At 40.0% G+C, this 23,808-nt stretch overlaps 1 protein-coding gene across 2 annotated transcripts; it reads left to right on the top strand.

Moving 5' to 3' along the window:
- The first annotated feature begins 259 nt into the window (after positions 1-259).
- MPZL3 (myelin protein zero like 3) lies at positions 260-23,375 on the top strand. 2 transcript variants are annotated; one of them, XM_063095978.1, is made up of 6 exons: positions 260-332; positions 9,632-9,762; positions 14,706-14,916; positions 16,279-16,444; positions 19,592-19,655; positions 23,307-23,375. In XM_063095978.1, exons 1-6 carry the CDS (start codon positions 260-262, stop codon positions 23,331-23,333), a joined length of 672 nt encoding a protein of 223 aa, XP_062952048.1. In that variant the 3' UTR covers positions 23,334-23,375. The 2 variants fall into 2 exon arrangements, with proteins under 2 accessions (XP_062952048.1, XP_062952047.1); XM_063095977.1 differs by having other exon boundaries at positions 9,596-9,762.
- The last annotated feature ends 433 nt before the right edge of the window (positions 23,376-23,808 follow it).

Genomic DNA, 23,808 nt, shown 5'->3' with positions numbered 1-23,808 from the left:
AAAATAAATTTTAAATTTTCCAAAGCTTGTACCCTACTTCACTTTCAAGCAAAAGAGAGCAATTAGCTTCGACTTGAGAGTTAAAGAATCGCTGGTCAGTGAAACCAGGTGCAGTTCTGGAAAGAAGCCATCTTCCTACGGCAACTTCGGATCGCCATTTTGTTTTCTCGCTGCCTCCCCCTGACGCCACTTCCGGTGTTACCTGTGTCGTTACCGAGAGTCGTAAACAAGGTGTACAAGCATCTGCAGAGCTGTCGGGATGCAGCAGAGCGGAGCGGCTGGATGCCGTGGCTGCGCTCTCTTCTCTCTGCTGGGCGTCCTGTTCTTCCAAGGTGAGTGCGCGCGGGCTCGGCGGGCTGTGCTCCACTTCCGGCTGGGGGTTTACGGAAGATGGTCGCTTTTCCGGTTCCGGGTGGGGGGTCTCAGGAAGCCTTTGCCCGGCTTCTAGGAAGGAAGGAAGGGGGAGTGTGTGGGGAGGATGTTCCTCCTTGTTAACACCCACTGAGGGGAGTTGGTATCTTGTCAGTTCTTTCCTAAGTCCTAGGAGGTCGACCACTTTGCGTGACTTGGCATTATGTTCTGATGATGGCATGACTCTATGCGACCTCAAAAAACTGTGGCTTTTGGGGCACCCGGTGTTATTTTGTGATGAGGTATCAGTGATTGACTCTGCTGTGGTTTTGGGCGCTGTATTCCCTGATTAGAAAAAGGCAATTCTCGTGTTCAATAGTTTGTCCCAGTAATTTTGGTAAACAAAATCATGAGTTTGGTAACTTTATTTTATATAGGTAACTATCAGGGGCTATGAAATAAAACGTTTGTTAGTCTCAGAAGGGATGCGATGTGATTTTGTTATAATAGAGAAACATTGTTGAGGAAAAGCAACTGCTTTAGCATTTTAATATTTAAAAATGTACAAGAAGGGGCATATCAGTTCTCCTAAAATTTTAATCTATTAGCTAATATCAGAAGTACAGTATTCACACTATCATATAGTCTTAAAATTTGGATAAATTTTGCTTTCACGCAATTTTCAAATTGCATAAATTTCAGTCCAACCTAATTACATCTTTCTGGGAAATCAAATATTAATATAGCTAGCATTAGAGTGAATTGTTAACTTCATAAAATTTCCCTGTGGGTAATGGGAGTTTCTGAAAGGGACTTTAATATTATATAAATACAGAGACTTCAATATAATGACTTCAGGTGTCCTAAGTCTCAGCAGGTAAATCCGGGAAGTTTTTTTTTTTTTTAATCTGGTGACTAATATTCATGCTGCCACCACACTCCCTGATCCCTCCCAGCTGCCTGTGTCATAAGTGTCCAGTTATTTAGCAAAATTATTTTGTAACATAGTATTTAGGCTGGCCTACTGTCACTCCAAATAAACCCAGTTTCGTCTATGTCTCACTCTCTCTGTGTCTCTCTCATACACACACGGGAAACATTAAAATATTGTCCTATTGAGAAAAAAATTCTAGAAATTGGGTGTTTACTTAAACCTAATGTTACCTTGCATTGAAGAGCATCTGTCAAATCCAGCAGACCAAATAACTCAACCAAGCATTAAAAGTCGATTTTATGGTCTTTGTGTATTTGTTGAATAGATTTATCCTTTGCCTTTTAAAAAATAACAGCCAAGATATAACTCACATGCCATGTAATCTACCCATTTAAAGTGTGCAGTTCAATGGTTTTTTAGTATATTCACAGTTATACAATCATTTCCACCATCAATTTTAGAACATTTTCATCACTCCAAAGAGAAACTCCATACCTATTAATAGTCACTCTCCATTCCCCACATCCCCAGCCTCTGGCAACCAACAATCTATTTTCTGCCTCTATGGATTTGCCTATTCCAGACATTTCATATAAATGGAATCATACAGTATGTGCTCCTTTGTGACTGGTTTCCTTCACTTAGCATGTTTTCAAGGGTCATTCTTTTTTTTTCTTTTGAATCTGTCAGGTAATGGACTTTGGTTTCATACCAGTGTTTATTGCCTTTCCTTTTTAAAGATAGGACCCCTTAAATTATTAGTTCGTTTGAATTCTCCCTAAGTTATAAGTCTGGTCCTACTATATATCTAAGTACTTAAAAAGGATAGACTAAGGAGCCTAAAGTTCTTACACTTTTCTCTTTTCCGTTTAAGTGTACAATTATATGAATCAAATATTTGCAGATTTATATTTTGGAAAATGAGGAGTACAAAATTGGGTGCTTTTTTCTGACATGTTTATTTAATTTCTTCCATGCATAAAATTACTTATGTTAAAATGTGATTTTCTTATTTTTCTCTCAGATTAAAACATTTTTGTAAATTATTATGAATATTTCTATAGTTGGCTATTTTTACCTGGCAAGAATGCTTTTTTACTTGGGTGAAAAGATAAATATCTGTAAGGAAATTAGGCCTAGGATGGAAATTTCTGGATAAATATAACATTGGATTGGTATTTTTTTCTTCTATTTTATTTTTATGAGTGGAGGAGACAAACTGTCTTATATTCATTGATTTTTAAATACTTTTAATTTCAATATAACATGTATAGTGAAAAGAGTACATGTCGTAAGTGTATAGCTCACTGAATTTTTAGGAACTGGACACACCTGGGAAACCAGCACCCAAATCAGGGTATATAGAATGTTCCTGGCATTTTCAGAAGGCTTCTTTATGCTTCCTTCCAGTCTTTATTCTTTCTTTCCCAAAAGGAACCGACATCCTGATGTCTAGCAGTGTAGATTATTTTAGTTTATCCATGATCTTACTTTTCTGTAACTATATGTTTAAGATCCAATTATCCAGTGTTTAGATCTCAGGAAAGTGACTTTAAATATTAAAAACTTTGTGGCAAAATCATGCTATTGAATATGGAGTTCAGATATATTAACAAGAAGCTGGTAGATAGGTAGCTTTATTGATTGTGTACTTACCACAGTTCAGTAGCCAAAATTTGCTCAGAACTTATTATTTTTATGCTTATTTTGTAAAAATTTTTGTTTTATAAAGTGGAAACTGTTGGTTGGGTCCAGTTGAATAAATATTATGAAGCATCCATAATGTGCTTGGCTCTGTTTTGATGAGCTCAGGGTCTATTGGAGAAGATGGATAAGTCAACAGATAATTTTAGAATCTTGATACTAAGAGGAATGCACTAGAAACCATGAATGTGCAGAAGAGATGCCCTTGATCTGCCATGAGGATAAAGGGAAGACTTCCTAGTGGCGTCCCTAAAGTTAAATCTTGAAAGAGAAATAAGAGTTAGAGGTAGGGAATGATGAAAATTCTAGACATAGAGAGGAGCATAAACAAATCATGAAGGCATTACATAACATTCCAAGCAAGTTTTCTGGAACTCACTTTGATTGGATTAGCTTAGATCACATATTGACGTTGGCATCCATATCGACCTATCTCTGTGATCAGAAGGATAGTGTGCTGGAGCCAGCTCCTCTGGCTCTTGAGAGCAAATTATGTGTATCTCTTCCTAACTCAGCATTCAGGGACTTCACCTTTGTAGTTTGAAATTAGCCATGGTAGAGTATTTGCAGAACAGAAATTGTTTAACCCTACATATCTGAGCGAGGTTTTTTCTTTTTTTCTTTCTGTAAATTTTTTTAGCTGTTTACCAGGAGACAACTGGATATAATGATTGATTTAGGCTAACCGGGGTCAGCCTCAGTGCTGGTAATAGGGTCAGTTGCTAGTTATTCTTAGTTTGCCTCTGTCTGACCAAATCCATTCACTTTCCTTCTCTATTCTCTATTCTCTGGAAAGCTGATTCCATGTACAGCATCATTCAGGCTCCTTTCCTCTGGCTTCCAATTAGATATGGCCAATGGAAGGCATTGGCAGGAGATCAGAGGGCAGAATGAGAGAGAGGTCAGGGCATTTCTTCCCTGTTGCCTCCCTGCCTTAGTGCCATGGTTTGCAGTGCCTGTATCTCTCCAAGACTATAGCTCCCACTCTCACCAGGCTCTGGTAACACCATTTCCTTCCCTTGCTCCTTCAGGCCTGGGAATGGTAAAGACTTTGTGCCTTTGTTGGTTTCCTTGACCCTGGAAAACATCCCTTTGAAAAGTGGCCTGTACACTTTTCAAAATCTCAGCTGATTTTGTCCTTGATTTCCTTCCTGGACACTGACTGTTAGGATCATCTTCCCCCAAGTTCAAGTGCTATATGGGAAAAGGTAGATATCCAGAGAAAATCTGGATATTGTTAGGAAAGGGGGTGAGAGAAAATGGATATTGAACTAGCAAAAAACCCCAATATTTCTACTATGTTCAGTTTGAGGTCCTGTAGTGGTGATATTCAGGTGGATATATCCAGTAACATTTGAACACTCAGAGGCAGGTCATGGTTAGCAATACAGATTGAAAATCATTAGCTTATTAGTGGTTGTTAAATCTATAAAAGTGGATAGGATAACACCAAGATCAAGTATTCAGATCTCCATAACAGCCAGTTGCCAAAAAAAAAAAAAAAAAAAGTGGATAGTATTGTGCAAGGAGAACAGGTTGAATGACCGTGGGCTCAGAATGGAACTCTAAGAAACACCAGTGGTTAGAGGATGAGTAGGAAAGGAGGAGCCTTAGAAAGAGATTTGATAGGAACTTTCAGAGATGTGGAGTGTGTGTGTGTGTGTGTGTGTGTGTGTGTAACAAAATTAATGTGGAGAGGTGATTGGAGGGAGACTAGTGAGATTCTGACATAATTCTAATTCAGATCTCTTCTTTGCTGTAAACCAGGTGTTGGCAAACTTTTTCCATAAAGGGCCGGAGAGTAAATATTTCAAGCTTTGTGGGCCACACAGTCTCTGTTGCAACTACTCAAATCTGCAAAAAAGCATGAAAGCAGCCATAGATAATACATAAACAAATGAACATGGCTATGTTCTAATAAAACTTTATTTACCAAAAGGTGGTGTAAATTTTTTTTAGCTGTTTACTAGAAAAGCACTGGATGTAATGATTGGTTTAGGCCAATCTTGGTCAGCCTCAGAGTTGGGAGTAGGGTCAATTGCTAGTTATCCTTAGTTTGCTCCCCTCCTATCAGATTCATTTGCTTCCATTTTGCCCATGGGCCATAATTTATTGACCCCTAACCTAAACCAATGCTTAACATTATTACCTTAAACTATGTCAACTTAAACTCCTCCAGAAATGAACTCATTCCCCTGCCAAGCCTGATACTTTTCTAGTCTTCTTTCTTTCAGTGAATGACATCACCATCATTCTTGACCCTCCATTTCCCTAACATTCCACATCTGATCTATCACCAATTTTTGTTGATTTTACCTTGAAAGCATTGTTTTCTTCCTAGTTCTTTCCATGTCCACTGCTGTCAACTTAGTTCGAGCTTCCCTTATTTCTCACTTAACTATTATAATAGTCTCCTAAGTAATCTCATATGTACTCTTGACTCCTCACAGGTGTCTTCCCTAAAGTGATCTTTTCAAAATGCAAATTTCATCCTGTCTTTTCTTACTCAGTGCCACATTTAAGTACTTTCCATGGCTTCCCATTACTCTAAGGACAAGGACCCAAATTTCTTTTTTTCTTTTCTTTTTTTTTTTAAAGACGACCGGTAAGGGGATCTTAACCCTTGACTTGGTGTTGTCAGCACCACGCTGTCCCAAGTGAGCCACGGGCCGGCCCTGGACCCACATTTCTAAGGTCCTGCATGGTCTGGTTCCTGCTACCTCCTAGTCTTATCTCATTCTACTGTCTTTCTCTTTCAGGCTCTCTGTGTTGCAGCCATTCTGCCTTCTTTTCAGTTCCTTGACTGACTGCTCCCTCCTGGTGCAAGACCTTTCCATATGCTGTGTCTTCTGCCTGCATGACTCTCTCTCCTCACCTTGTTATCCTTCCTTCAGATCTCAGCTCAAGAGTAACTAACAGGGAACCTTTCATCAACCACTTCCTTCTTTCCCACCATAACAGGTGCAGTTCTCATAGCCACTCTCTTTGTCTTTCCTTCATAGTACTCATCAGAGTTTGTAAATATGCATTTATCTTTATGATTGTTTGATTAATGTATCGAACTTCCCCTGTGTTTCAAGTATACAAAACAGTGTATTTATTTTGTTCACATTTAATCATAGCCTAGAGGGTGGCACAAAACAGATGCTCAGTAAATGTATGTTTGAAGAATGAGTGAATGAATGAAAGTATTGTGATGTAAGCCATGGGATAGAGAAGTTCAAGGATCAAGTAGTCACTGCTGCAAAGGGATCCAGTAAAATAAAGATAGAAAATTGTCTACTGGAGTTTTTATTGCTTGTATTTTACAGTTTTAAGATATGTGATGCCCTTTACCAGGAGTGGTAGTGGAGTCCAGTTGTACTGTAAGGGTCCAGAAGTGAATGGGAAGGGAGGAAATGGAGACCTCAGGTGTAGACTGCTCTTTCACAAAGTTGACTTAGAAAGGAAAGAGAAGGCAGTAGCTTATAACTAGAGAAGTATTACAGGGTTAAGGAAAGATTGCTGTTATTAAAATTATTTGTTTTTAAGGATGAAAGAGACTTCTCTGTGTTTAGAGGCTGAGGGGAAAGAAGGATCTTCCTGAAAGGGAGAGGTTGAAGATAGTATAGAAGGTTTTTCTGCTGAAGCAAGACTTGGAGGGGATGGATCCTGGGCAGAGCAGAAGGCATTGGCCTTGCATAGGAAAAGGAACATCACATCTTTTCAGATTGGAAGTAAGGATGGGTGCAAAGTTTCTTGAAGAAGTAAGAGATGACACTTTTTTTTTTTCCCTGAAAGTGAGGGGTTTGGAGGTTACATAGAGGACTGAAAAAGAATAACAAGTATTTGAGGAATCATGGAATGAGAAGCTAACCAAGGCAGGTTAAAGGGTCACCAGGCTCACAGAGAGCTCAGCTGTGAGTGGGGTTCACGAATTTCTATGGTAACTGTTTGTGCAGTTGTGGGATTTTTCTCCTTTGGGGTACATCACCCCAGTCTAGGATGGTCATATAGAGCTGAACTTTTCCTGAATGGGTGCAATAAAAAGATAGGAGTGTAGGAGAGTTAGGAGTGTTAAAAAATACTGTAAAAAAGGTGATAGGAAGAGAGTGGGTGACTAATGAGCACATTTTGTTTTTATACTAGAATTCTTTGTGACCCATTCACCTTTCTCCCAGTCTCTTTCTGCCTCTGAATTTTTACCCCGAAGGTACTTGCACCTAATGGAGGAAATAGCCTTTATATATTAGGTGCAATTGATGGCATATGTGTTTGAGCTGCTTTATGTATTAAGGATTATGAGAACATTGAAGAGAGAGCTATGAACTGTATCAGGGAGTTTGGGAAGGTATCCCAAAGGGGGCTAATAGTTGAGCTGGGTGTGAGTGTTGGGGATATGGTGTGATAGGGAACAACCCAGGAAGGATTGGTAGGGATGGGGAGAGCCTTCCAGACAAAGACATATTCACAGAAAGGCACAGTGACATGAGAGGACACAGTACATGGGGAAATGGCAGGGCATTCCAGGCCTGGTGGAGGGGATGGGATGGGTAAGTGGCAGAGTGGCAGAAGTTTGAGGTCAGATTGTCACTGTTTGGATTTTATTCCATAGCCCAATAGGGAATGATTGAAGGTTTTTGAGTATGTGTGGTGTTCATTTTAATAATAATAGCTAAGGTTTATTGAAAGTTTTTATTCCAGGTGCTAAGCATTTCATGTGTTATCTCTTTAAATTGTAGTGGATCTTCACAGTGATCCAGTGAAGTAGGTCTTGTTATTATTCCCATTTACCAAGTGAGGAAATTGAATCTTGAACAGATTAGGTAACTGTGATCGAAGTCTCATAGCCAGAAAGCAGCTTATCTAGAACTCAAGCCCAGATCTGGCTAATTCTAAATCTATACATTTAATCTCTATATAATACTTATGTTTTAGAATAAAGGAGTGGGATGTGGGGAGAGTATAGATTATCTATTCATTTCCACCTTCCAGTTTTTAGAGCTGAATCTAGAGTGATGGGTAAGGATCTTTTCATGTTGATGGGTCAAGAGTGAGGGCTTAAGAGAGAGTGGGGACTGAAGGATGAGGGCTTTTCAGGTAGAGGAACAGCATTTGCAAGGGCATAGAAGGAATGACAAGTTTAGCATGGCAAATTCAGAAGGGATGCTGTGGATGAATCAGAAGTAATCCTCATCTTTGGGATGGGGATGGGTCAGATTCTTATTAGAGTTCTTATTGGTGAGCTTGGTCTTGGTCTCCTCCTTTTAAGAAGAATGTGAACAGACTAGATTGTCTAGAGAGGAGTGACAAAAATGATTCAAAGCAGGCAGAGGTAAAGGCAATGGGATCGATGATTCATAACTGTGATAGGAAAGGCTAAGGCATTGTAGGCAGAACTGAAGAGGTGGCAATAATGATGGCAGTGCTGTCTAACATGCACTGAGCACCTGCTCTGGGTTAGGTAGGCTTCTCAGGGTTGTACCTGTTTTAACTTGTTTAATTATCACAGTGACCTTCTGAGGTAAATACTATTATTATCATTCTGATAAGGGTGAGGAAACTGAAGAAGTAACTTGCTAAAGCTACAGAGCCAGCAAGTGACAGGGCTGGGATTTGAACCCAGACTCTCTGGCTTAGGAGTCTGTGCACTCAATCACTACACCATCCTGTCTACACCAGAGGGACTACTGGTTTTCAGGACAATGTGTGGGTTTGCTCTTTTCTGAAATCTTGCTGCTCTGTTTGCGTTTGACTGCCGGAAGAATCATGGCTTATTGAGGTGGATAAGGAAGCAGGAAAAACAAAGTGCATGTGACTTAATTTCCCAAAATATGGCTCCCTAGTGGAATGCAAATTTCTACTTATTTCTGAAAGCAGAAAGGATTGGTCAGAAGAAAGTGCCAGTTCTTTTGGGGGAGATGGAGTGTCAAAGTTGGATATGGAAGTAGTTTTGGAAAGAGTACATCTCTAGAGGGACATATAAAAAGGATATCTTATTTACCTTGTAGGATGCGTTCAGTTCTGTTTTTCTCCCCATGATTTACTTTTAATGGATGTGTGATTCATTAACCAGCTTTAAGGTGGGGTGGGAGTGGGGGGACGCAGCGGAGAACCAGATAGAATCTTGGAGCAGTTTAAAAGAATTCTTAGAAAAAAATTGTATTTCCTGTTTCCATTTTGGTGGATATTGAGGCAGTAGTAGCTTCATGTTGCAACCATGCTGTACTTGAGGTAAGTCCCTTAGACCACAAAAGCTGCCATATTTCCAGAGTGTGTGTGTGTCTGGGGGGATGGAAAACATTGCCTTGTAGCCGGCTGTGGGAAGACCCACTTGTTTGTTCTTAATTTAACCACAAGCCTGTATTTGGGAAAATGCTGATATGATGAGGTTTTAAAATTTTACCCAAGTATTCAATTTTGATTTAGGATAGAAAAATGATAAAAATAGTATCCATGATTAATGCAGATATCAGCTTGTTGTCTCTTGTAGGGTTGCCTGAGAAAATATTTATTGCTCTGGCTTTTTGATGAGAGCTCTAAAAATGGTAAATAGCATCTCTGTATTGTTCACTCACATCTGTATATTCAATCCAAATGAATAGTGTTTGGGCTTGCTTTGATTAGGTATTTATATCGTCCTTTCCTTGGAGATTAATGCAGATGCCAATGTCCGAGGTTATGTTGGAGAAAAGATCAAGTTGAAATGCACCTTCAAGTCGACTTCAGATGTCACTAACAAACTTACCATAGACTGGACATATCGCCCTTCCAGCAGCAGTCGCACAGAATCAGTAAGTGTGTACTTTTCAGAAAGTTTCTTTGAGTCTCCTGTAGTCAGCAGTTTCAAAATCCTTTTATTGTAAGTCATAGGCACACATGAGGTCTTCTTACCTTGGAATAAAAGAGGAGCTTCTTTTAAACAGAAGGAGATGAGCTTCTACCCTATATAACATTCATTTGGTCACATAGAGCTTTTTATTCTTGCATGTAAGAATCTTGCAAATAAGCTGTAGGAAAAAAATAGAAACTCAGAGGAAATGTGGTTTAATTTTGTTTCCTCTTTGTCATTTCTTTTTGCTTGGTTTCATAGCTTCATTTTCAGATTTGATGTACTAAAAAGGATTGTACTCCAGGACTGTTGATAGAAAAATTCTATAGGTCCTGGTCACAGACAGCCTTTCCCTTAAAGCTGTTTATTTCCTCTACTATGAAGTTATCTCAATGGGTGTATCTGTTTGTATGTCTGTGCTCTGTAAATTTATCTTGGCATCTTTTCTCAGTGTATAAACATCTGCATTGATTTATATAGCTGCCTTTGAAGGAAATGGTGGCATCTTGTATTGGTGACAGATGTTGGTGACACATGGTCTTATAATATTAGAAGCAATATACTTTAGTCATGTATTTAAAAGACATTTATGTTTCAAACCCCATTGTGGGTGTCTAATTGAAGATTACAATGCTATAAAAAACCCTTTCTCTTAATGCTTCCAGCTGTATCCTTAGCTCAAGATGGATGCTGTTCAAGAATGTGAATGTCATAGCTGTATATGAGATTGTATTTTTAAAAGTATCCTTAATTTATTTATCCTGTTTCCTTCATTAGAAAAGCGTTCTCTTTGATTTTAATGTATAGGCTTTGAATTCTGCTTTAGGAGCCACTATTGGATGCCATGTAGCTTGGAGTGAGGTAGGTGACTTCAGTGAAAGGAGCTAGGCTGTATTTGTGGTCCCTTTTTCTTTAGACTTAAACTAGTTCACTTTATTCTGAGTGGTCAGGGAACGATGTGTGGCCTTATTTCACTCTGCCTCCTTGGCCAAAAGTAGGACAGAGCAAGCAGTGGGGAGCTTCTTGGGTCAGAGACCTTAAATGTAAGCAGCAGTTCTTTTTTTTTTTTTTTTTTAAGAATATTCATGAGATACAAAGCTAATTGTCACCCCTCCTGCCCATGATGTGAGGGCTAGATTCATACTGGGGGCACACCCCTTACCAAAAATTACTTTTGTACCCCTCATCCCCCCCAATTATCCCCCAACCTCCCTCCCCCTTTCCCCCCATTCCACTGTGTAGCCCTAGGAATGTTCCCTCCCTCTGTTGGATCACGGCATTACTGTGATCTTTCTTTCCTTCCTTCCTTCCTCTCTTAGCTCCCACGAGTGAGCACATGTGATACTTATCCCTCTGTGCTTTGCTTATTTCACTCAGCATAAGTTTCTCCAGGTTCATCCATGTTGTTGAAAATGGGAGAATTTCATTCTATTTTATGGCAGAGTAGTATTCCATAGTGTATATATACCAGTTTCCTTATCCAGTCATCCATCGATGGACATTTAGGTTGGTTCCATATCTTGGCTATTGTAAACAGAGCTGTGATGAACATGGGAGTGCAGGTATCTCTTTGACATGATGATTTCCATTCCTCTGGATACATACCCAGAAGAGGGGTTGCTGGATCATGTGGAAAATCTATCTGTAGTTGTTTGAGAAACCTCCATATTGTTTTCCATAGAGGTTGTACTAATTTACAGTCCACCAACTGTGCAGTAGTGTTCCCTTCTCTCCACACCCTCACCAGCTTTTGTTATTAACTGTCTTTTTGATTATAGCCAGTCTAACTGGGGTGAGGTGCTATCTCAATGTGGTTTTAATTTGCATTTCCCTGATGACCAGTGATGTTGAGCATTTTTTCATGTATCTGTTGGCCATTTGTATGTCTTCCTTTGAAAAATGTCTATTCAGCTCCTTTGCCCATTTTTTAATTGGGTCATTTGTTTTTTTGCTGTATAATTGCTTGAGTTCTATGTATATTCTGGATATTAATCCCTTGTCAGATGCATAGTTGGCAAAATTTTCTCCCACTCTGTAGGTTGTCTTTTCACTCTGTTGATTGTTTCCTTTGCTGTGCAGAAACTTTCTAGTTGTATATAGTCCCATTTGTTTATTTTTTCTTTTGCTGCTTGTGCTTTCAGACTCATGTTCATAAAGCCTGTGCCCTGACCTAATGGCTGAAGTGTTTCGCCTATATTTTCCCTTAGTAATTTTACAGTTTCAGGTCTTATTCCTAGGTCTTTAATCCATTTTGACAGCAGCTCTTTTATAGTGCTGTTCTCTGTGAGTCTGGTCAGAAAATCAGCAAACATGCCCAAGTTGGAATTAATGGATCTTTTAAGTCACTTAACATGATGTTGCAATTATATGGTTAGTTGGTCAGGATTTTTTCAGATTAATCAATTAGCAAGGATTTGCGTACAATGAATTTAACATGGAGTTTACAGGTTAGATTAATCTTGAAGATAAACAGACCTTGTTTTGTCAAAAAGATGTTACAAATCCTTTCATACTGATGCTGATAATTAATGATAGGCATTCTTAACCTCCCCTTTGGAACGCTCATCACACATGTTATTTTTTAGTATATGTATTTACCACTAGAATGTAAGTTCCATGAGAGTAGGAATTGTGCCTGTGTAACTCCCACTATATCCTTTTGCTTAACACAGTGCCTACCACATAGCAGGTGTGTACTAAATATTTGTTGAATGAATGCATGAACAAATGAACCAACAAGTGATTCAGCATCTCTAGGAAGTTGCTCTTCAAAATTGGGCAATTCAGTGGTTGTAAATACCAGGATTCCTAAGTGGGAAGTTACCAAGTAAACAAAGAAAGAGGAAAGCCTTGTATTGCATAAGAGAGAAAAGTCGCATTATATTGTAGTACTTGCCTGTCCCACCTCCAGGTCTAATTTGATGCTTTTGGTGATGAAGCATCTGATGGTCAAGTCTGAAGCAGCATTGTTTTGATTCAACATACATTCATTGAATACTTGCCATGCATTTGACTTGGGGTTAATATTTATTGCCAAGGTAGATAACTTGAGAGAGGCTGTATTATATTATACTCTCCTGGTAATTTTGACAATAAATAAAAATCTCACCTTTGTCACTTACTAGTTGTGTACCTTTGAATAACTCGTTTTTTTGTTTTTGGTCTTGTTTCCCTTTCTATAAAATACCTGTCTCATGTAGTTCAGGGTTATTATGAGTCTCAAGTAAGTAAATGTGTAGAAGTCATTTGCAAACTACAAAGTGCTATACAAATGTTAGCTGTTACTTTATTCTTTATTTAAAACATTTTTTTTTATTTTTTAATTTATCAATATACAATGTAGTTGATTTTCATGTCCATTTAATAGATATTACTTTAGAACAAGGTTTCTCAGCTTTGGCACTGTTGACATTTTGAGCTGAATGATTCTTTGTTTTGGGGGCTATCCTATACCTGGTAGGATGTCTAGCAGCGTCCTTGGCCTCTATTCACTAGATGCCGGTAACTCCTCTCCCCAGATATGTTAACCAAAAATGTCTCCAACTTAATAGCAGGAAAACAAATAATTCCATGCAAACATGGGCAAAGGATTTGAACAGACATTTCCCAAAAGAAGAACTACAAATGGCCAACATATTTATGAAAAAATGCTCAACATCTCTAATCATCAGAGAAATGCAAATTAAAACCTCAATGAGATATCACATCACACCTGTTAGAATGGCTATTATCAAAAAGACAAAAGATAAATATTGGCCAGGATGTGGAGAAAAGGGAACGCTGGCACACTGTTGGTGTGAGTGTAAATTAGTACAGCCATTTTGGAAAATAGTATGGAGGTTCCTCAAAAAACTAAAAATAGAATTACCATATGAGCCAGCAGTCCCACTTCTAGGTATATATCCAAAGGAATTGGAATCGGTATGTCAAAGAGCTATCTGCACTCCCATGTTTATTTCAGCATTATTCATAATAGCTAAGATATGGAATCAACTGAGGTGTCCATCAATGGATGAATAGATAAAGAAAATGTGGCATATATACAAAATAAAACACTACACAGCCTTAAAAAAGAAATTCTGCCAGTTGTGACAACATGGATGGAACTGGAGTACATTATACTAAAGTGAACTAAGCCAGGCACAGAAAGACAAACACTGTATGATCTCACTTATATGCAGAATCTAAAAAAATCAATGTCACAGAAACAGAGGGTGGAAAGGTGGATACCAGAGGCTGGAGGGAAGGGCAAGTGATGGGGAAAGGGAAGATGCTGATTAAAGGGTATACGGTCTCAGTTAGACTGGAGGCATAAGTTTTAGTGATCTGTTGAGCTGCATGGTGACTGTAATTAATATTGAAATATTGTATATTTCAAAATTTCTAAAATTATAGATTTTGAAAGTTCTTGCCACAAAAATGTAAGTTGGTGAGGAGATGGATATGTTAATTAGCTTGGTTAAATCTTTCTACAATCTATACCACTATATAGATAAAAAAAAATCACATTATACCCCATAAATATACACAATTATTATTTTTCAATTAAAAAAGAATGAATGAATAAGTGCATGAATGAATGAATTTTTAAAAAGTCTCCAGATATTGCCAAATGTCTCCTGGAGGGTAAATTTGCCCCTGGTTGAGAATTATTGCTTTAGAACTTCAGGGAGAATTTAAAAGACATTCGAGGATTAGGATTCCAGGATTCTCTCATCAGTCCTTTTTCTGATCAATTTTATTATTAACTTTCTTTTCACCTATAGGATGGAGGCAAAAAAGCATGTAAAAAATTGCCCAACTTTAAGAACCCGTTATACCGTTGTATTTTCTTTTGGACCTTCTTGGCTTTACATTTTCATTGCATTTTCTAATTAACTTTTTTTCTCATGGTTGCTTCCTTAGATTTTTCATTACCAGTCTTTCGAGTATCCCACCACAGCAGGTACATTTCGGGACCGGATTTCCTGGGTTGGAAATGTATACAAAGGGGATGCATCCATAAGCATACGCAACCCTACCATAAAGGACAATGGGACATTCAGCTGTGCTGTGAAGAATCCCCCAGACGTGCACCATAATATTCCCCTGACAGAGCTAACAGTCACAGAAAGGGGTAAGCTAATTGCCACCAACCTTTTTCTGCTGTGCTCTGTGACTACTGTGATGCTTTCTGGAGAGCTCAGTGCTAAGCAAAGCTATTTATCTTTGCCAGCCAGTTGGGTCATTGGATCATTGTGTCAGAGTAATAGACATATTAGGATGAATTTTTTAATCTTCATTTTGAAAACTGAATTTTTTCTTCAAGTATTGTCATAGTTTCTCCATTATCCCTTTTTCATTTCAACTTCAGTTGACCAAAGGCTTTGTGGAATGTATGGCAAACCCCTGAGTAAATGCAGAGTTGTTATCTATGTGAAATACAAGTCATTCCAGCTTCCCTAGTATGTTCATACTCCCAGTTATGAGTCAGTGTTCTTACCCGTGTCCTGAAAGGGTACCTCCTCTAATGATGGGAGGTAGTGCATTTCTTTTATGCTGCAAAGATATGTTATGATTCATGGTTCATTATAGATGCCTTTTCATTTCTCATCTTTTTGAAGTCTTCCTTCCTTCCTTTCTTGCTTCCTTCCTTCCTCCCTCCCTCCCTCTCTCCTTCCCCTTCCCTTCCCTTCCTTCTTCCCTCTCTCCCTCCCACCTTCTCTCGCTCTCTTTCTTTCTCTCCAAGTGCTGCTCCTCCTCCTCCTCAAGATAATAACTCATAGGTTTCAAAGATATGTGCACATTTATCCTGCTGGCAGGAGAAGAAACTGATATAGTTTTCTGGAAGACAGTTTAATAGTATGAATCAGATGCCTTAAAAGGATGAGGGAACTACAAAAAGTTTGTGGAAAGATCTTTTAATTCCATTTTCCCATGAACTTTTTGAAGTATCTGCATATATGCCCTTTGATCTAGTTATCCCATTTTAAACTTTATGTCAGAGAAATGGAACTAAATATGAAGATTTATGTGCAAGGATAATCATTCTAATATAACTTGTAGATTCAAAGAATTTGGAACAGGAATGTCCAGCATTAGAGGATTGATTTAATAAATTATTCAGTATGGCAGAATACTATGTAGTCATTAAACATTACTTTTGGAAGGAATTTAAAAAATATTTATAATATATTAAGCAAAAAAAGAGGTTAAAAATAGTGTGTAAAATATGATCTATCCTTCTAAAAATACACCCACCACTTGCACCCATACCCAATACTCCTTGAAAGAAGATAGAACAGGTAGATACCAAAGTATTATACATAGGTAGTGGGATTATGTGTACATTTTTGTTCTTCATTGTACTTTTGTGTATTTTCTATCTTTTCCACAATGAATTTATTCCTTTGTAATCAGAAGAAATCCAAGAGCAAAAGTAGGACCTGTCCCATGTCACAGGAAGCACTTTTGTATGTCCCTCTCTTTCGTCTTCCAGGTTATGGCACCATGCTGTCCTCTGTGGCCCTTCTTTCCATACTTGTCTTCATCCCCTCAGCAGTGGTGGCGGTTCTGCTGCTGGTGAGAATGTGGAGGAAGGCTGCGGGGCTGAAGAAGAGGAGCAAGTCTGGTTATAAGAAGTCGTCTATTGAGGTTTCAGATGAGTAAGTCCAGCGGGGGCCCTGAGCAGTGAGCCCGTTTCCTCTCCAGAGCCCTGCTCTGTGGACAGCACCCAGACCCCTACATCCATGCCTTCCTTTCTTCCAGGCCAAGTTTAGTTCTGCAAGTTTAGTTCTCTTTCTTTTGAAGAGAATAGTTCTGCAGAAGAGTATCGGCAGAACGCAGTTGAAAGTGAGACTCATGGTTATTAATTTGGAGAAGGGTGGAGAGGTTGATAGCATGGTCCTAGTCTTCTGCTTTGGAAATCAGATTGTACAGTGCTGTGGTTTGGAATATACATTCCGAAGTAGATATCTCTTTCTTTCTAAATTAAAAGGAAGCTTCAAGTCAATTATTTTCCCTTCTCCTTGATTTTGGCACTGGGCTGATGTCTCCTGACAGAAAATGCCTGAGCAATGAGAGAGATCTTAAGAATAGCTGTAAAGGGCAAACATGATTTAAATAAGATACGTTCTCGGTCAGCAGATGCTCTGAAGGGGCTAAATGGATTGTGGTTATCAAAAGCATTTATTGAACATTATTCTGCCAATAAGCAGGCATGATCCGGTATTTTCCCTAAAAACAAATTTACAAAAAAAAGAAGTAACAAAAATCTACATAAAAATTTTGTTGGTTCTCCATTGTTTCTGTTGGAAGTTTTTAACCTGGGGAGGAGAGTCTTACCTCAAGAAGGTCCAGAATTTTCTGTCTGTGTGTGCATTTATTTAATAGAGAGAGAGTACCTTTTACAAGGAATCTGTGGCCCCCAAAAGGTAAAGAATTATTGGTAAAAGTATTCATGTCTGTTTCTAAGTGAGGGATACAAACCCTTTAGGATCTGGCCCTCAAGTCACATTGTTTCCTGCCATTTCTTCCCATTCACCACATTCCAGCTGCAATGAGCTTATTTCCTCCCCTTTAACATACTATACTCGTTTTCTCTTGTCTGGAATACCCTCCTTTCCTCTCTTGTTTGCCTGGAAACTCCTTATCCTTCGAGACCCAGCAGAAATATCTCTTTCTCCTGAGTATCCCTGAGTCCTCTAGGGAGAATTAGTCACTCTCTGTTCTTTGCGGCCACCGCAGTTTGGCCTTAACTGTATTGAAACATTTATCACATTGTATTATAATGTACTTGTTAAATTTTAACAAGTCACTCACCCCCATGAGATTGTGAACTCTTTGTGAGACCATGACTCATTGATTTCTTCATCCCCTCCTAGCACAATGCCTCAGACGTTGTTGGTGCTCTGTATATTTCTAAGTGAATGATTATTTATTTATTTATTTAAAAAAGAAAATGTAATTTTATTAATATTATTTTTTACGTGCTAGGATGCTGTTGCGGAGCAGTTGGGAGGGAGGGGGAGAGGGGAAAGGGGAAAGAAATGGGATGGAAGGAGGAAGAAGGGGTGGGATTGAGGCCTGAGGCACTCCCCCTCATTCCCACGGGGTGGGGTGGGATGGGGGTGTGGGGGGAGGGGGGAGGCTTCCAGCGGTGGCTTGGTCATTGCCAGGCTGGGTGCAGATGTCAGGGGGGTGTGGCAAAAGCCCTCACCCCCCCCATCCCAGCTTGGGAACCGGGGCCCTTCCTGCTGCTGCTTCGTGGTCATCACTGGGCTGATTGCTTGTGCTGGGGGGTGTGACTGAGTCCTGAGGCCCCCTACCACCCCAGCTCGGAAGAGCCTGGGGCACTTCCTGCAGTGGCTCAGTGGTCCTCCCTGGGCTGTCTGTGGGTGTCCGTAAGGTGTGGCCAAGGCCCTCGTCCTCCACCCTCGGGATTGGTTGCAGGTGTGTGTGGGGGGGCATTGCTGAGGCCCCCAGCCCTCCCCCCTTTCTGGCTTCCTAGCCCAGGGGACTTCCAGTCCTGCTAGGTGTTATAGGTGTTCTTTGGTGAAATGAGACCTTTACTAGTTAATATGAAACTTTGTCTCTGGTTGCGGGTACTTTGTTTTTTCTTTCAGTTCTGTGTTGGATTATTTGCTGTTGCCACCACTTAAACTCTGCACTGGAACTAATTTGTTGTCTTTGCTTACTTCTAAAATGGGGGAACTTCATGTGGGGACCACTACTTGAGCTGTGTGGTTTAGCTAAATTGCTGCTTTGCTGCTGATTCCCTAAGGAAAACTTTTTGCACAGCTTAGGTTTTAATGGTTGACTTTATAGGTACTTCCACCTCTCGAGAGATCCAGTGCACCTGGGTGGTGTAGAAACTCTGGTCTGGACCTGAGTCTTTTCATCAAACTGCACCCCATGCAATTCTATATTCCTGACCAGTCTTCTCTGATCCTCTGGTCCTTTGCTGATTGGGGTGCAGATCAGCTGTCCTTGCTATACCCACAGTGTTCTCCCGGTGGGCCCATCTCCCCTACCACCTGTGCTGCAAACGCTTCCCATGGGATGGGCCATGTGCCAGTCCCTTGCAATGACTCACTGGCCTCTGAGTGGCTCCTTTTTTTCAGTTGTTGTGGCTCCTCATTCCTATGTGGGTCCACAGGAACCCTATAGTGGTCTTGCTGGCTTGAGGGCCGCCAAAGCCCTCTTCTCCCCTGCTGCCTCCAAGCAACTTCACCTGAAGGGTACAGCTGTGGCTTTTGCCAGCTCCTGCTCTGTGCACTCAGCAGCTCCAGCCTGGACATGGCCGGGGCTCGAAATGGTCAGAGCGTTTTTTTCTCTCTCTCATCTGGCTTCTCCCACCTTCATGAACTCCATAGGTCTCTCCTCCTCTTCCCCTGAGCTCTAGTGGCCCCAGCTTGGCTGTCATTGCTTTTTTATAGTTGTAAATTTGTTGATTTGTGGGAGAGAGTGACACTGGGGACTGTCTATTCCACCATCTTGAACAGAAGTCCCCCTAAATGAATGATTATGACTGGCTCCCGTTTACTGAACACTTACTATATGCTGGGAACTATGGGTATGTGTTTCATATGTATTTATTTTTTACTTATACCTAACAACTATTAAAGGTAGATGATAATATCTACATTTTGTAGATGAAGAAACAGGCTCCCAGAGCTTAAGCAATTGTCCAGTCACCCAGCTAGTAGGTGGTAGAACCAGAATCTAAAACCAGGCCTGTCTGATTTCAATACCTGTGCTCTGCTGTACTGAGGATGATGATTACCCAGATTTGGTTTGTCCTCTTTCTACAGCACTGACCAGGAGGCAGAAGATGAGTGCGTGACGCGGCTTTGTGTCCGTTGTGCCGAGTGCCTGGTAAGTCCATGCCATTTCTTTCTTTGCTGTTGTCTCACTTTCCTGCTTTCTTAAGGGGATCCTTTGCCCTCAGGGGCAGCAAAAGGTATGCAGGTAGGTCCAAGCAAGGTATGAACCAGTGTCTTCCCCCAAAGCATTTTGGTTTTAGGCGACCCCTACCAGGTCTAACCATGATTTTGTTTTCTGTCTCGAGGACATAGAGTGGTGTTCTTAGGATAGGGAAGGGGCTGTGTAGCGCAGTCTCTGCTGACTGACAGAAACTCCTAAAAGAGGAGTACCCTATGCCATCGAATACATACTAGGAGACTTCCACTGGCTCGACCCAGAACCCCGAATTTAACTTTTCTGTTGAGCCTCGGTATTTTCCAGAGAGTTAGAGTGATATAACCTAGTTAGGTAACTTAGTATCTTTTATCAGTAAGAGATACCACACTAGAAGGCCTGGGTTTTAATTTAAGTTTCAAAAGGCTGTCATCCCTCCCCCTTTGAAATCCTACTGTGACTAATAGGCCTGAAAGGATGTCTAAGGTCCTAGGAGGAAAAGGAAAGTCTCTGTGGTACAGTGGGAAACAAGTCAAAAGCAACTTATGACCTAATATGGAACATACCTGTCATTGCATGGTTTAAACTTGAGCCCTTTTTGTACTTGTTACCATGTTCAGCACTTGGACAGATGACCATAGCTGAGTTATTCACTGCAGTATTCTTTGTTTCTCTTTCACTTGTGCACTTGAGTATCTTAGGTGAGATGAGAGAAAGGCCAATAGTGCCTGTGGAAAGGACCTAATACCAACCCTTTGGGGGTTCAATATTTTGATAACACAAAATAGGTTAATGTTTTTATGGTTATTATCCACATTTTTGACATTAATCTATTCATCAGTTAGTATTGAGCATCTGACATGTGCCACATGTACTATTCGAGGCACTTAGGAAACAGCAGTGAACAAAAACTGACAAAATTTCCTACCCTCAAAGAACTTAATGTTCTTCATCTGGAAAACTTTCTTATCTTCCAAGTCCCAGTTGAAATGTTACCTTCTCTTAAATCGGGTGTAAACACTAACTAAACTTTTAAAAATAAGTAAAATATGTAATATATCAGATGGTGCTGAATGCTATGGGGAAAAATAAAACAGAAAAGTAGATGGGATGGCTGGGTAGGGGTTATGATATTAAATAAGATGGCAAGGGCTGCCCTCTGTGAGATGATATTTGAGCAAACACCTACAAGAGGTAGATAACAAGGAGAGATATTTCAGACGGAGGAAATGGCAGGTGCAAAGGCTCCGAGAAGGGGCCATGATTGGCATGTTCTAGAAATAGCAAGGAGGGACTGAGCAGGTATAAAGAGAGCAAGGCAAAGAATAGTATTTGTTAAGGTCAGAGAGAGCCATGTGGCAGCTAGATCTTAGAGGACCTTACAGATGATTGTAATGACATGGACATTTACTCTTAATGAATTAAATCTATTGGAGGTTTGAGAAGAGAAGCACTATGAACCGATATATGTTTTAAAAGTATCACTCTGGCTTTTGGGTTGAGAATGGTGGTAAGGGACCATGACAGAACCAGAGAGCCCAATTAGGAGGCATTAGTATTAATCTAGGTCAGAGAAGATGGTGGTAGTTTGAACCAGTTTAGTGTTGGTAGAAGTGGTAAGAAGTGGTTGTATTCTGGTTATAGTTTGAAGGTGAAGCCAGGAGGATTTACTGATGTTGCATACATATGTAAAAAAAATGAGATGGGTGAAGGATAATTCCAAGATTCTTGACTTGAACAGCTGATAGAGTTGTCAATTTTTATGTGGAACAGGTTTTAGGAGGAAGATCAGGAGTTGGGTTTGGACATTAAGTTTGAAATACTTATTAAACTTCCATGTGGAGATATAGAATAGACAATTGTGGGTATAGAATTCAGAAGAGAGGTCTAAACTACAGATATAAATTCATAAGCCATTAACAGATATTGATAGAGACATTTCCACCAAGGAACTGAGTATAGTTAGAGAAGAGGTCAAAGGACTGAGTCTGGAGCTCTCCAAGGTTTCTAGGATGGGGATTTGAAGAGGAATTAGCAAAGGAGGCAGAGAAGGAATGGCCAGTGCGGTAGGAGAAAACCCAGGAGAGTCTGGTGTCATGGGAGCCAAGTGAAGAAAGTGTTTCAAGGAAAAGAGACTAACTGTATCAGTTGCTTCTGAGTCAGGTGAAGTAGAATGAGAGCTGAGAATTGATTATTGGATGCTTTGGCAATGTGGAGGTCATTAGTGATCTTGACAACAGGAGCTTCAGTGCAATAGTGAGGATGGAAGCCTCACTGGGTGTAGGGTTACAAGATTACAAGGAGATACAATGGAGACAGTGGGTATAAACAACTCTTCCAAGGAGTTTTACTGTGGAGGGATGCAGAGAAACATGGCAATAGGTAGAAGGAGGTGTGTGCCAAGAGTTGCTTTTCTTTTTAAGATGGGAGAAATTGAGCACATTTGTATGCTGATGGGAATGATCCAGTAGAGAAGGAAAAATTGATGGTGCAGGAGAGAGAGGGGAGGATTGCTGGGGTGATGCCAGGATCTAGTATGCAAGTGGAGATGTTGCCCTTAGGTAAAGGCAGGGAGAGTGCATAAGAACAGTGGGGAACGCCAAGTACATGGGCCCAGATGTAGGTGAGAGGGTAAGTAAGATGATGGAGTTTGTGGTAATTCCCTACTGACTGCTTCTCTATTCCCAATGATGGGAGAAAGCAATGCCATCAGCTGAGAATGAGGGGAAGAGGAGGTGTTGGAGGTTTGGGGAAAGAGGGAAAGGTATGAAATAGTCATCAAAGAGAATAGGAAAATGAATGGACTAGAGAAATGTGGTATGCCAAATAGCACTAATGGCCCAGTGGAAGTTAGAAGCAATGAACGTGAGTTTGAATAATAAAAACAAGAGTAATGCTAATAGAAGCTAATCTTCAATGAATGCTTATGAAGTGCCAGGCACATTGACAAGTAATCTATGTATATTGTCTTATTCAACTCTCATAACAGTTGTATGAGGTGTATTTTTATTATCCCCATTTTACAGATGAGGAATCTGAGGCTTAGAGAAGTTATATAACTTTATTCAACGCAGCCCCCAAGAGGTAGAACTCAGAGGTACACTGATGCCTAGCCTAAACTCCTAGCCACAACCTGAATATTCTGCTGTAGAATGACACCCTGTCTTGTGTGTTGAGTTTTTTTTTTTTTAAGATGACTGGTAAGGGGATCTTAACCCTTGACTTGGTGTTGTCAGCACCATGCTCACCCAGTGAGCTACCCAGCCATCCCTATATGGGATCTGAACCCATGGCCTTGGTGTTATCAGCACCACACTCTCCCAAGTGAGCCACGGGCCAGCCCTTGTGTGTTGAGGTTTTAAAACAGATTCACCAAGGTAAAGGAAACCATTAGAGCTTCCAAAACAGAAATTAGCTCAATATACTCTGATTATATTGAGGTCCTGTGATGCTACATGGGGATTTAAGTGTGTAGGGTCAGTGGTATTTCACTGTTTTTGCCCACAAGCAAGTTCCATTTGGAGAATCCTGATGTGTGGTCTTTGCCTAAGTTCTGACTGCAGCATTGTACTTCACATATACACCATTCCTACTGTGCTTTTCCTCCAGGATTCAGACTATGAAGAGACATATTGATGAAAGTCTGCATGATATAAGAAGAGTCACCTAACAACAGAAAATATCCCATTCCACTGAGCTAAAGCCTCTCAGAGAAGTGGAGCTGGCCTGGACAGCAGTGATGGAGGGTTCTGGAGGTCATCATAAAGACTTTAGGAACCATTTATTTATTGAAAAAAACGTTCTTTTTGTATTTATAAACTGTTCAAAAATTCTCAGAAGAGACTCATGACTTCCCCTTTTAATAAGTGATGCTCTAATTGAATGAGGAAATTCTTTTCCTGAGCAAAAAGATACTTTTCGGTTTGTCTTTGCTCTTAAATGTGTCACATGTTTTCTTCCTGTTATTTGAAGGAGAATCTTAAATGTTTGCTACACTGCTGTAGCAAATAATTTTTTAATGCAGTGGAGCTTGTAACTTCCTAATGCACTACCAGCAAAATGTTTGTTTGGGATTAGTATTCTTTGTTTTTTGCTCCATGTACATTTTCAG

The sequence above is a fragment of the Cynocephalus volans genome, chromosome 4, assembly GCF_027409185.1.
Source record: "Cynocephalus volans isolate mCynVol1 chromosome 4, mCynVol1.pri, whole genome shotgun sequence".
Classification (NCBI taxonomy): Eukaryota; Metazoa; Chordata; class Mammalia; order Dermoptera; family Cynocephalidae; genus Cynocephalus; species Cynocephalus volans.
Note: the sequence above shows the minus strand (reverse complement) of the source record. Positions and strands in the feature narration are given on the sequence as shown.

Excerpts from the sequence above, each read along its gene's own strand:
- MPZL3 (XM_063095977.1), top strand. The coding sequence starts at position 260 with ATGCAGCAGAGCGGAGCGGCTGGATGCCGTGGCTGCGCTCTCTTCTCT. Across the intron at positions 333-9,595 it reads GGGCGTCCTGTTCTTCCAAG|GTATTTATATCGTCCTTTCC; the intron begins GTGAGTGCGCGC and ends TGCTTTGATTAG. Across the intron at positions 16,445-19,591 it reads TCTATTGAGGTTTCAGATGA|CACTGACCAGGAGGCAGAAG; the intron begins GTAAGTCCAGCG and ends CTCTTTCTACAG.